The 12,563-nt window shown below is 50.6% G+C and overlaps 1 protein-coding gene across 5 annotated transcripts in view; it reads left to right on the top strand.

Moving 5' to 3' along the window:
* Positions 1–12,563, top strand: part of TUBGCP6 (tubulin gamma complex associated protein 6) — a 28,603-nt gene that overhangs the window by 9,670 nt on the left and 6,370 nt on the right. For all 5 annotated transcript variants that reach the window (XM_031938668.1, XM_031938666.1, XM_031938670.1 and 2 more), the window contains exons 7-17: positions 349–427; positions 642–751; positions 1,500–1,591; positions 2,308–2,447; positions 3,133–3,282; positions 4,784–4,865; positions 4,984–5,072; positions 5,158–5,273; positions 9,726–9,864; positions 10,391–10,501; positions 11,083–12,202. In XM_031938668.1, coding sequence (XP_031794528.1) covers positions 349–427; positions 642–751; positions 1,500–1,591; positions 2,308–2,447; positions 3,133–3,282; positions 4,784–4,865; positions 4,984–5,072; positions 5,158–5,273; positions 9,726–9,864; positions 10,391–10,501; positions 11,083–12,202 — 2,228 coding nt within the window. The remainder of the gene's footprint in view (positions 1–348; positions 428–641; positions 752–1,499; positions 1,592–2,307; positions 2,448–3,132; positions 3,283–4,783; positions 4,866–4,983; positions 5,073–5,157; positions 5,274–9,725; positions 9,865–10,390; positions 10,502–11,082; positions 12,203–12,563) is intronic.

Below are 12,563 nucleotides of genomic sequence, written 5' to 3'. Positions count from 1 at the left end.
GCGGCCTCCGGGCTCTGAGACCACAGGGTGAGGGCTGGGCAAGAGAGTCCACAAAGAGCCAAGGAGCCTTTGGTGCAGCCGATGAGGGAATTGGGAACCAAGGCTTCCTGACCTGCTGCTGTGCCTTAGGGCCCTTCCTGGGCATCCACTGCATTGGCGAGCTGTCTGGCTCTGAGGCCACCAAAGACGGAGCTCACTTACAGGTGGCCTTGGAGCTTATGAGGCAGAGGAAGGGAAGGGACTTGCCGGGCCCTGCCCTGAGCCCCACTTCTACCTTCCCATGTGTGGGAGACCTTGTCCCACCCCCCAGCCCAGGCCTTTGGGATTGACATGGCCTCTCTCCCTCAGGTATTTGGCTGAGCTCTGTGGCGTGGGCGCTGCCGTTCCCGGGCTCAGCGAGGGTGGGACTAAGTCCTCCTTCCCGACTGTGAGTGTTCTTCTGAATCCTCCTTCCAAGCTCTGCTCCCCTGGGGTGCATGCACAGCCTGCTGGTTTCTGTGGTTCTCAGCCGGGCAGCAAAGGGGGAGGCTGGAGGGGCCCCGCTTCCTGACCCCCGCCAGCTGCCAGCCGTGCTTGCTTCTGCAAGAGCCGGCTCTCAGATACCCGCCCCGGACTGGAGCAGTGTCTGCTTCCCTCTGCAGGGCGTGAAGCTGCTGTCCTACCTGTACCAGGAAGCCCTGGATAACTGCAGCAATGAACATTATCCCGTCCTGCTGTCGCTGCTGAAGGCCAGCTGCGAGCCCTACACCAGGTGAGGTCCCCCAGCCCACCCAGGCCTGGCAGCTCCCTTCTCTGTCAGGCCACAGGGACCCTGCGGGGCAGAGGAGGAAACTCAGCCGGTCACATAGGAAGGGCTGCAGTCCAAGCCCAGACCCCTCCAGCAGCTCTGGCCAGTGCACGGACCCACAGCTTCTCAGCTAGCAGGGCCAGGTAGCCTGAGAAGAAATGGGGTGGGAGAGGCAGGCCCCTTACCACCTCTGTCCTCTTCCTTATCCCCACCCCATCTTCTTCCTCCTGCTCTGTCCTCCCCTTCCTTTCTCTGTCCCTCCCTCTTCCTTTTCCTCCTCCCTTTTCTCTTTCCCCTCTTCTTCCCTTTTAAAAATATTATTTTTTTTTTAATGTGCATTTAGAAATTTCTTTGCGTTCTAGATTCTCTCTCTCTCTAGCTCCTCTTTCATCCCCTGAAAAGGCAGGCAGCATGATATCCATTTTACATGTGAGGGCAGGCAAGACTTATTTCCACATTACCATGTTACAAAAAAAAAGTGAAGAAAAATAAGATAGTAAAAACTTTTCTTTGACTGCATTCGGCCTCCATCCGTTCTTTCTCTGGAGGTCTTTCATCATGAGCCCTTAGTACTGTTGACAATAGCGAAATCATTCATAGTTGACGATTGTACGGTATGATTATTTTTGTGTACAACGAAGCAACTCAGTGTCAGAGCCTGGAGTCCAGGAGAGCTGAGTTTGAACTCAGCCTCAGACATTTAACCCCATAGGTTTATCCATGACTGGGTGTACAGTGGCGTATTCCGTGACGTCTATGGGGAGTTCATGATCCAAGTAAATGAGGAATATCTCAGCTGCCGAGGTGTGTGAGCTAGCTTCAGGATGTGTGTGTGGGGGGGAGGGGAAGGCCATGGGGCTGTCCTGCATCCGAAGCTAGATTGGGGTTTGTGTGCACGGGGGGCAGGGCATGAATGGGGAGGGCATGGCATGAAGCATATGCTTTGGTCAGGGCAGCCAGGAGAGCTGAGGAGACTTTCGGCAGTACCCGGTGGGTACTACTAGGGGGCGTAGTGCTAATCTCTACGTGCTCTGACCACGTCCAGAAGAGTACCCAGGTGTGGGTGCCACCCTTTATTTAGGAGGGTTCTTGGTAGGCTGTGGAGCGTTCTTGGAGGGAACTCCAAAGACGAAGGGTTTAGGGACCAAGCTGTCATAGGAGGCCCGGCCAGAGGCATCGGGCTGTTAGATTTAGAGAGATGATGTCCCAGGGAGGAGGGCTTGATCCAAGGAAAACTTCCCAGCGAGCCTGAGCTCTGTCCTTGCAGATAGGAGGCACCCCGTTATTAATAGCTTGAAGTGGAGGCCACCAGCTAGGGGCGGGGGTGGTGTTCTGGAGGGAGGCCTGTCCATTGCTTACGGAATCAATGGCCCTGACCCCCAAGTTCTCTGGTCCTTTGATCCCACTCACGTGTGGGCCCTGTGATGGGCGGGCGCCTCCTTCGGCGGTGGGTTCTCCCCGGGATGCCCGCGGGCCACGCTGTTGTCCGGCTTGTGTGTCTGACTGTACCCATCTTGTAGATAAGTTTTACTGGACGCACGGGTACGTGCTCATTTCCAAGGAGGTGGAGGACTGCGTCCCTGTGTTCCTGAAGCACGTCGCCAACGACGTCTACGTCTGTGGCAAGACCATCAACCTGCTGAAGCTGTGCTGCCCCCAGGTGATTCTCTGCAGACCTCAGCCGGGGGCTGCTCCTGCCCGTCCTGCCCAGATACTCCCACCTCAGAGGTGCTGGGGCTCTCCGGAGGCCACAGCCCAGGACACTCACTGGGCGCCACTGTCACTGGATGCCAGGGGATCTGGCTTGGGCACCCAGTAGCTTCCTTTTGCTTGGAGTGTTCCATTTCTGGGCTTTGATTTAAGTGGATAAAGCAAACTGGAAGGGCCCAGAAAACACTACCACAAGGAGGATAAGTGAGAGGAGGGTTAGAGAATGATTATTTAGCCAGAAAAGACAGAGGCAGAGATCAGGAAATGGTCTTCAGAAGGAGCCGATGGCTGCAAATAGAGGCAGTTATCCCAGATTGGCATGAGACAGGCGGGGCACATGGTGCCGCAGGATGCTCAGATGCAGACAGTGGGCTGGTGAGGCAGGAGGGAGACGTGAGCTTGGTCGGGCCAGGTGGGCCTTGTGGCCTCCCAGAGACCTTCTTGGCCCAGTCCTGGACTCCTTGGTACCCCAGGAAAGGTCTTCCTGTCCAGAACTACGTTCCCCCTTCCTGTTCCGACTGTGCCTTCTCCTGGCAGTGCCCTGGGGCTTGCTCCTGAACAGTGGCGGGTTTGAATGAGCCGGCCCTGTGCGGCAGCAGGGATGCTACAGGTTATGGTGCTCTCTCCTCATGCAGCATTACATCTGTTGGTCCGACATCCCCGTTCCCCGGATCTCGGTCATCTTCTCCTTGGAGGAGCTGAAGGAGATTGAGAAGGACTGTGCTGTGTATGTGGGGCGCATGGAGAGGCTGGCCCGCCACAGTGCTGTGAGCAAGGAGGAGAAGGTGAGCCGGGGCTCTGGATTTCTGCCCTCAGACCGAAGGAGGAAGTCTGGTTCCCCTCCTCCAGGAACTGTGACCCCCTGACCAAGGGGCCCGCTCTCCAGCCTTGTTTGCAGGGGGCCTACAGCAGGCTCCGGTGACTGTGTGCTGGGTCTTCCCGGAGGTAGAGGCCTTGTCCCAAGCCTTTGTCCACAGAGTAGGGGAGACTAGGGAATCCCTGTGGCCTCCCCTTTGAGAAGTTGCCTTCAGAAGCGCTGGGCTGTCTCATAAGCCCTGGCTTCAAGTCCTGACTTTACTTCCCTGTTATGTGGTCTCAGAGCAGTTACTTAATTGCTCCAAGCTTCAGGTTCCTTATCTACTAACAGTTTGAAAAAGCCTTGCCCTCCTTACTTCCCAGAGACAAAGGACGGGTATGTCGGGCTTAGGACTACACAAGACAGTCTGTGATTCATCTGAGATGGCCCTGACGAGCCTAGGTGGAGAATGCCTCCACTGGCGGGAGAGTGGCGAGCAGTGCCTTCTTGGCTGGGCCTGGTGCTCTGTGGGCAGGGTAGAGACCAGGGAGGGGGGGCACATGGAAGGTTCTGTACTTAGCTCAATGGCCTGAGGGTCACACTGCCAGCCAAATGCTGAGCAACTGGGATAGGGGCTCAGAAGGGCCCCTGAGCTTCTTTGGTCTATTCCTGAACCGCAGGCCTGAGACCCAGGGACCGCGTATGACACTGACCCATGATTGAGGCACTTTAAGGAACTGCTATGGCACAGGTCTCCTGGGGAATGCTGTGGTTCTGTGGCCATAGTAGTTGCCTATCTGTGAAATGGGATTGCTGGCAAAATTTCTCCCTAGGATTGCTTGTAGGTGTGATAGAAAACTGAATTTTAAAATGAACATAAAGTATTTTACAGGCCAATGATTTGCCACAGAGTCTTGTAAATTCAAGTTGGTTATATGAATAGTGCTTGATTGCTAATGTTTGGAACTGGCAAATTGTCCCCCATTTGGGAAGAGTTAAAAGAGTGGAAATCGATGATCTTGGAAAAACAGGGTTGTAGGTGATCAGTGTGGCAAGGGAGGGGTTGTCAGGGAGTCAAGAAGCTTTTTTGGAGGGGATGCTCGGCCATTCCTGAGTACACAGAATAATTTTGTAAAGTGACAGCTGAGTCCAAATGTGTGCAGATGGTGGTGGTGGCGGGGGGGGCGGGGGGGAGCGGAGTTGATGGGTGCAGATGGAGTCTGGAGTTTCCGAGAGACTGGCAGGCAGTGAGGGCATCTGGGCCAGAGGCTTCTTGGAGGAAAGGGGATTTGAGCTGGCTTTGGAAGCAGCAGCAGAGAGCCATGTGGGAGGGAGATGTCAGGGGGTAACAACCGGGGGAGGTTTTGTGATGAGGGGCCTTCTGGAGGGGCCAGATGAGCCATCTGTGGGACTGAGCCTGGAGCAGGTCAGAAAGGGCTGCCCGAGAACCTCGAAGGCACCAACCACTCACCTTGTTTCCTGTCTTTCAGAAATTGCGGATGGAGATTGCCAAGCAAGAATTAATTGTGCATGCCCGGGACACGGCCTCCCGAGTGCTGAAGGCCTTGAATGGTACGCTCTGCTTCCCTGCTCCCCTTTACCATTTGTGCACCAGGAAGGATCCTGGATTTTATGAACAATTCAGATTGCTCAGGGTCTTCTCTAACAGAATCGTTCCTTTTCTGAACAGATCGACACGTGTCTGAAAGGATGGCCTTGGATGCCAAGAAACGAGAGCAGTTCCAGAAACTGAAAGAGCAGTTTCTGAAGGATCAGGAGGTGGGTCTGCTGTCTTTGGAAGTGTCTTTGGGGTGCAAACTGCAGGCTGTCTTGGGTCACTCAGTGCCAACATGTGTTGCTGTAGCGTCGCCTGGCAGCCAAGCAGGAGGAGCTTGATGATGACTTCAGCTACGCCCGTGAGCTGCGCGAGAGAGAGAAGAGACTGAAAGCGCTGGAGGAGGAACTGGAGCGGAAGGCAAGGTATGTTCTCAAACAGCTCAGGCCCGTTGGCAACAGAGTTTTTCAGGCCACAAGCCTCCTTGGGCCTGCCTGGTCCCATCCTCTGTTTTCCCAAAAGGTTCATATCAGTTTTAAAATTTTAAAAATTTTTCATTTTTTTTCATCTTTTCAAAAAATAAACATTTTTGTTTGTTTTTTATATATACATTTTATGTAACATTATAAAAACATTTTTAGTTCCAAGTTCTCTCCCTCCTTCCAGCCCCGCTCCCACCCATTGAGAAGGCAAACATGATGATGCCCATTATACATGTGAAGTGAAGCAAAACATATTTCTAAATTAGCCATGTTGCTGTGAAGACCGCGTATTTTAAAATCAGCCGGAGTCAGGAATTCAGGTTAGGGGAAAATCATCAATCTTTATTCTCAGTGAAGAAAGATCAGAGGTGGAAGGGAATAGGCAATAGCAATGTGTGCAGCTGAGTCAAGAAGCTAGCTAGACCAGCAGCTAGAACCCAGGCCAATCTCTCCCAGCTTCTCTTCCTGTCTCTCTCTCTGCCTCCACCCACCAAAATCGTCATTTCCTCTACAACACATCAGGACTTGCACAGAGAGTGGGTGGGGGCCATTCTTTATCCAAGCATGTATATTAATAGAGTATAGTCCAATTACTATTTAGCCTCATGTGCTTGGGACCTCAGTGCATCAACTTTGGTTCTGTTCCTTCAATATATTTGAGGCCTTTTTCATAGAAACTTGCTGTAAAATTTTTTCCCAGTTTTCTGCTTTGCTTCTAATTGTGACTTCATTTGTTTTGTTTGTGCAAAAATCTTTTTAATTTCATGTGATCAAAATTACCCATTTTATTTCCTTCTTTCTCTTTCTTGCTCATAAACACTTCTCTTATCCACAGACCTGCTAATACATTTTTTTAACCTAATTTTTTTTATGATATCATTATGTCTAACTCATTTATCTTTTTAGACTTTATCTTGGGTGTGAGATATAAATCTATACCTAGTTTCTGCCAAACTTCTTTCTAGTTTTCCCAGCAATTTTTGTCAAATGGCAAGTTTTTGATCCAAAAGCTTGGCTCTTTCTTTGGATTATCCAACCCTAGATTATTCTGGTCATTTGCTTTTGTATATTGTATACCTAATCTATTCCAGCAATCCACCATTCTGTTTCTTAGTAAGTACCAGATTGTTTTGTGATTACTACTTTGTAATATTATTTGAAGGGTGGTATTGTTAGGCCACCTTCCTTCAGATTTTCCTTGATTATTCTTCCCCTTTTGTTCTCCAGATGAATTGTGGTGTTATTTTTTTTTTTTTCTAGTGCTTCTAAATAATTCTTTGATAGTTTGATTAGAATGGCACTGAGTAAGTAAATTGACTTAACTAGAATTGTAACATTGGCTCAGTCTACTCATGAGTAATGGATATTTCTCCAGTTGTTTAACTCTCTCTTTATTTGTGTGAAAGAGTGTTTTGTAATTGTATTCATATTGTTCTTGTGTGTGTATTGACAGGTAAACTCCCATGTAATTTATATTGATTGCAGTTTATTTTACATGGAATTTCTTTTGTTGTTGTTGTTGGGTTTTTTTTTTTTTTTTTTTTTTTTGAGTTTTGAGTTTCAAACTCTATCCTTCCCTTTCCCTATTTCTGAAAGGGTAAGTAATCTGATAGAGGTTATACATGTGTAATCATGTAAAACTTTTCCATGTGAGTCATTTTGTGCAAGAAGACTTAAATGAAAAAGAAAAATGAAGGAAGTGGAGAAAAAAAAGCATGTTCTAATCTGTATTCAAACATCAAGTCTTTCTCTGGAGGCAGATAGCATTTTTCATCCGGAATTCTTTGGGGTTGTTGTTTTGGATCGTTTGATTGCTGAAAACAGCTAAGTCATTGTTATAGAGAAAAGAGTTACTCTAGATATTTTTGTACAGATACTTTGGACTTTCTCCCCACATCTGGCTAGACCAGTATACACCCACTATTCTGTAGAAGGCACGGACTTTTTGGAAGCATGTTATTTTCTAAGTCAGTTATCAGGGATTGACCTGAAGCAGGAGAAAATGTACTTTGAACTTTGTCTCAAGAGAACATGAAGGCTTATGGCTGCTATCTCCACGAAAGGCCACATGAACTGGTAGATTTTTCCTTTTTGTGCATTGCTTAAGCACCTTTGATGTGCTTAGCCCTGTGCTAGGTTATAGGGTTCCCAAAGGCCAAAGTGTTCCTGGCTTTCTGCCTGTCTCCTTGCTGTCAGTGCCAAGGCTGTTTTGCCTCAGCAGCCCTGAATGTCATTGTAAATGGAGCCTTTCTTGAATATTATACTGGGCCTCCGTGTCCCTTTCATTCATTGAACGTTTCCTGATGCATCTGAGGGATTTGTTTTTTGTTTTTTGCCAAGGCAATTGGGGTTAAGTGACTTGCCCAGAGTTACACATCTGGGAAGTGTCTGAGGCCAGATTTGAACTCAAGTCCTCTTGACTTCAGGGCTGATGCTCTGTCTACTGCACCACCTACCTGCCCCTATTTGAGGGATTTGTTGATGAAAAAGTACCTAGTATGAATCAGGAAGTAAATCCCCCAGCCTCGTGTCTGGACTGCAGAAGACATCCTTCCTCCCAAGTCTGAGGCCGGTTGGTCCCACTCTAATGGGGACTTCTCACACACTGGGTGTTGCTCAAAGCCATTGCCTCTGACTTCCCTGTGTCAGTGTTGGAGTCACCATAGACTGAGGAGGAAGGAGTTGGTTGGAATAGAGGTCGGGACCTTTGGAGGGCTTCTTTCAGATTTTTAAAAAAATGTGGATAGTCATCAACAAACACAAGTGATTCTCTATAGAAGGAAAGACGCAAAAAAGGAAGGTTGTTTTTGAAAGTGATTCTAACAAGTCATTTCTCGGTAGATAAATGGTCAAAGGAAATGAATATGCAGTTTTCAGAGGAAAGCAAAGTTATCTGTAGTCGATGAAAAACTGCTCTTATTCACTATGAATTAGAGAAGTGCAAATTAAAACAACTTTGTGGTGGGTGGCTGATGTGACAGAAAAGGAAAAGGACAAATGTTGGAGGGACTATGGAACAATTCGGACACTAAGGCATTGTTGGTGGTGTTGTGAACTGTTCCAGCCATTCTGGAGAGCAGTTTGGAACTACACCCAAAGGACTATCAAACTGTGTCTACCCTTTGAGCAGCCAGCAATACCATTACTAGTCTGTATCTCAAAGAAACCAAAGAAAGGTGAAATGGACCTATATGTATGAAAATATTGGTTGTATCTCTCTCTTTTTTTTTTTTTTTAAAGCTTTTTATTTTCAAAACATATGGATGGATAATTTGTCAACATTAACCATTGCACAGCCTTGTGTTTCAGATTTTCCCCTCCTTTCCCCCTCCCCTAGATGGCAAGCAATCCAATTATATATTATACAGGTAAAAATAAATCCATTATGTATAAACATATTTACGCAATTCTCTTGTCATACAAGAAAAGTCAGATCAAAAAAGAAAATGAGTAAGAAAACAAAATGCAAGTGAACAACATCAAAAAGAGGATTGCATCTCTTTTTGTGATGCAAGAAATTGGAAATTGAGGAGACGCCCATCAATTGGGGGATGTCTGAATAATTAGTTGTGCTATTAGAAATGACGAACAGGATGATTTCAGAAAATCTGGGAAAACTTACGTGAATCGCTACAAAGTGATTTACGTGAACCACTACAAAGTGACTTGTGTGAACCGCTGTAAAGTGACTTACTTGAACTGCTACAAAGTGAAGTAAACAACCAGAAGCACACTATACACAGTAAGAGCAACATTGTATACACCATGATCAACTGGAAATGACTTAGCTCTTCTCAGCAATACAATGTTTCGAGAAGATTCAGGAGGAAAAGTACTAAATGCCTCTAGAGAAAGAGGAGACTGAATGCAGATCAAAGCAAACTTAAAACTAGTTTTAAGTAACTAGCAAAGTAAAAGTCTTTGCTTTTTTTTTGTGGGGGTTTTTATTTTTGGTTTTGGTTTTTTTTTGGTCTGTTGTCTTTCTTGGCATGACTGATACAGAAATCTGTTTTACCTGATTGCATGTGAACTACCTGTAGCAAACTGGTTTATCTTAAAGGGAGAGGAGGTGAGGGAGGGAAAGAATTTAGAAGTCAGGATTTTTAAAAATGAAGGTTAAAATTTGTCTTTGCATGTACTTGGGGAAAGTTTTTATTTTTAAAAAAGTAAGTGTCTTAGTGTAGAGCTTGGGGTTCATAACTTCCCAGCCCTTCCTGCCTGGGTCCCCTCCTGCCCTTTGGAGGATTTATTTGATGTGTCTTTGATGCTCTGTTCTTGGGGGTGGGACATCTCTTCCCTCCCCCCCATTTTAATACATGTTCTTGAGGGCACACAGAGCCTCAGGACTGAGCTTTCTCATGCAGGGATGCATCAGGTCTGTCTCTGTCCCTGCAGGCAGGATCTAATTGACCACTACAGCAAGTTGTCTGAGGAGGCTGCTCGCCGCGAGCAGCGGGCTCTCTGGAAGATCCGGAGGCACAAGCTGGAGACGGCCCGGCTGAACTTTTTCAAGGAAGACCAGAAACGCATCCAGGTAGCGTCAGCTCGGACACCTGAAGGGTCACATATAGTCACCAAATGAGGGTCAGTCCCAGCTGGTGACCACGGGCAAGTCCTGTGACCTCTCTCAACCCCAGTATCTTCATCTGTAAAATGAGCGTAGTGATCCCTGTCCTGTTTATCTTGTAGGGCCGTTGTGAGGAAATCCCCCAAGGAGGCAGTCAGTTATTAAGCGCCAGCTCCCGTGTGCTGGGCACTCAGTTGGGTGTCCCTGTCCATGATGAGCTTTCACTCTGTTCTGGGTACAGATGAGAGTCTGAAAAGAGGCCCGAGCTAGCAAATCAGTGGGTTGCTTGCCCGGCTGCATTTGTGCCAGGCCCTGGGGTGGGTGCTGGGGAAATGGCTTATGGGCTCCTGGAGGGAGCACCACCGAGTATGAACGGCTATCCAAGCCTGTTGTATATTCGGAACAAAGAACCAAAGACTGGAAGAGAGCGCTCGGTAAACCTACACATGCTAGAAAGCATCGGTCTGTTGCTGTGCTATATTCTGAATTTCAGGAGATGCTTCAAAATGTCTCTGAAGGAAAATACAGGGAGAAACTTGACATCCTCCCCGGTGTCCGTCCTCCCGGTCACGTGGATGCCTCTGCAGGAGAGCCTGGAGTCCAGGTGAGCCCCCAGCATTGGGCCTGATCATCTGAAGCCCCCTTGGTCCCTTGGGATGGGGAACTGTCCCCCTTCCCTTCTTGGATCAGAGATCCCAGCTCTAGTTCTCTGCTCCCCAGCCCGCCCCACACCAGCGTGTGCCCTCCGTGTGCAGACTGGCGGAGTATATGTGGTGCTGACTCACAGTGCCGGGGGCTTCGGTCTCTGCTGTCTGGGATGACTGGCCCCCAGTATTTACTGTCAGGTTCCTGTTCCCCACTTCCTCACTGTCGTGGTACTGCCAGTTTCACTGGGATAGGAAGTGAAGCGTGAGCGTCAAGGACGGACCCAGTGATGGCAAACGGCCCTCTCGAGCTTTGAGATCAGGCCTGGCGATGGGCAGGAATAGGAGGGCTTCCACCCTGGGAGACTGGCGGGGGGCCTGAGGGGCCACTCACGAATATGTCCTGGGGAGTCCTACCCCAGCATGTGTAGGTCTGAGCACAAGCTCAGGTTCACTCCATCTGTTTCCAGAACTTTCCTTTGTCTCGTCCCAATCCCCCACGCTGCCCTGCTCACACCATCAGCCCCTGTCTCCGTTTTAGGCTGGGCAGTGCTCAGAGAACATTGGTGAGCGTGCGCAGGGGCTGCCGCCCTCAGTGGGCACCTGGACAGCAGAACAGATGGACCCTGAGAAGGAGGGCCCAGAGAAGGCAGGCCCAGAGGACGTGGGCCCGGAGAAGGATGGTCTGGAGAAGATGGGCCCAGATGGCCACACCCTGGAGCCCAAGCTGCCGGGCTCCGGCCTGGACATGGATGATTTCCTGCCCAGGCCCCTCCCAGAGCAGCTGCCCGCTGCCTCGGGCTCCCCGGCCCTGCTGGAAGCAGCGCTGCAGACTATCTCCGCAGACCTGCCCCCTGCAGCTCCCGGGGGGGCGGCGGACCAGGAGGGCGGCCCAGAGCAGCTCTATGACTTCAACACCATCCTCCGCTCCGCGGCCACGACCAAGGTCCATACAGATGGAGTGCCCCCGGCACCCGGGGACACGCGCCACCGACCCCGCTGGAACCTCCACGGTCACGCCTCAGACTCCAGCATCCAACTGGGAGAGTCGGTCCCGGAGCCGCTGGCCCCCCAAACCACGAGGGCCAGGTGGAATGTCCACGGCCACGTCTCCGCCTCCCACATCAAGATGGGCGAGTACACTGCTGATGTGGAGGCGGCCCCACCCCGAGGGAGCGTCCACGGCCACGTGTCGGACAGCAGCATCCCCCTGGGGGCCTACGTGTCAGAGGTGGTCTCGGCTCGACCCCGCTGGAACCTCCACGGCCACGCCTCTCAGTCCCACCTGAAGTTGGGTGACCTCACTCTGGAGGCCGAGGACCCCCGGCCACAGGGCAGCACCTTTGGCCACGTCTCAAAGTCCAGCCTTCAGCTGGGCCAGAGGGAGCTGCCCCCTTCTCCCAAGCCCCTTCCCAGACAGACGGTCCCCGCTGCTGCCACCTCCACCATGCAGTGGTTCCTGTACAACAGGGAACTGGGCTGCCCGGTCCCAGACCAGCCACCGCAGGCGGGGGAAGCACCCCGGACCTCGGCTGCAGCTGCTGAAGCCGGAGAACCAGGACAGGAGCTCGTCCCACGGATGGCAGGGGAAGCTGAGGAGAGGCTGGCCATCGAGGCTGAGGAGAGGCCGGCCATCAAGGCCGGGGAGAGGCCGGCTATTGGTAGGCACCCAGCATTTGTTCACCTCACCTGATACTGTGGCATTTGGACCATTAAGGAAGCCGTGGGTTGACGCCTCTCCAGGGGCCTGGTTTCCTCCTCCTGGGGGTTGTTGCCCCGACCAGCCCCCTCTGTCCTCTGCTTATGAAGGATTGGCTTGGTTTGCTCATGAAGCCCCCAGGGCAAAACTGGGGGTGGGGTGGGGAACCAGGGGGACAGAGGCCACCCTGAGGCCCCAGAGCAGTTTAGGGGGGCTCCTCGGTGCCAGGGGATCTCCTCTCCCCTCTCAGGGGCAGGTCTGCAGTGAAGTAGGCTTCTCACACAGCCAGGACCCTGGTATTGGGGGGCACAGAGAGGAAACTG

This window comes from Sarcophilus harrisii, chromosome 5 (genome assembly GCF_902635505.1).
Source record: "Sarcophilus harrisii chromosome 5, mSarHar1.11, whole genome shotgun sequence".
Classification (NCBI taxonomy): Eukaryota; Metazoa; Chordata; class Mammalia; order Dasyuromorphia; family Dasyuridae; genus Sarcophilus; species Sarcophilus harrisii.
This window is presented reverse-complemented; position numbering and strand designations above follow the sequence as displayed.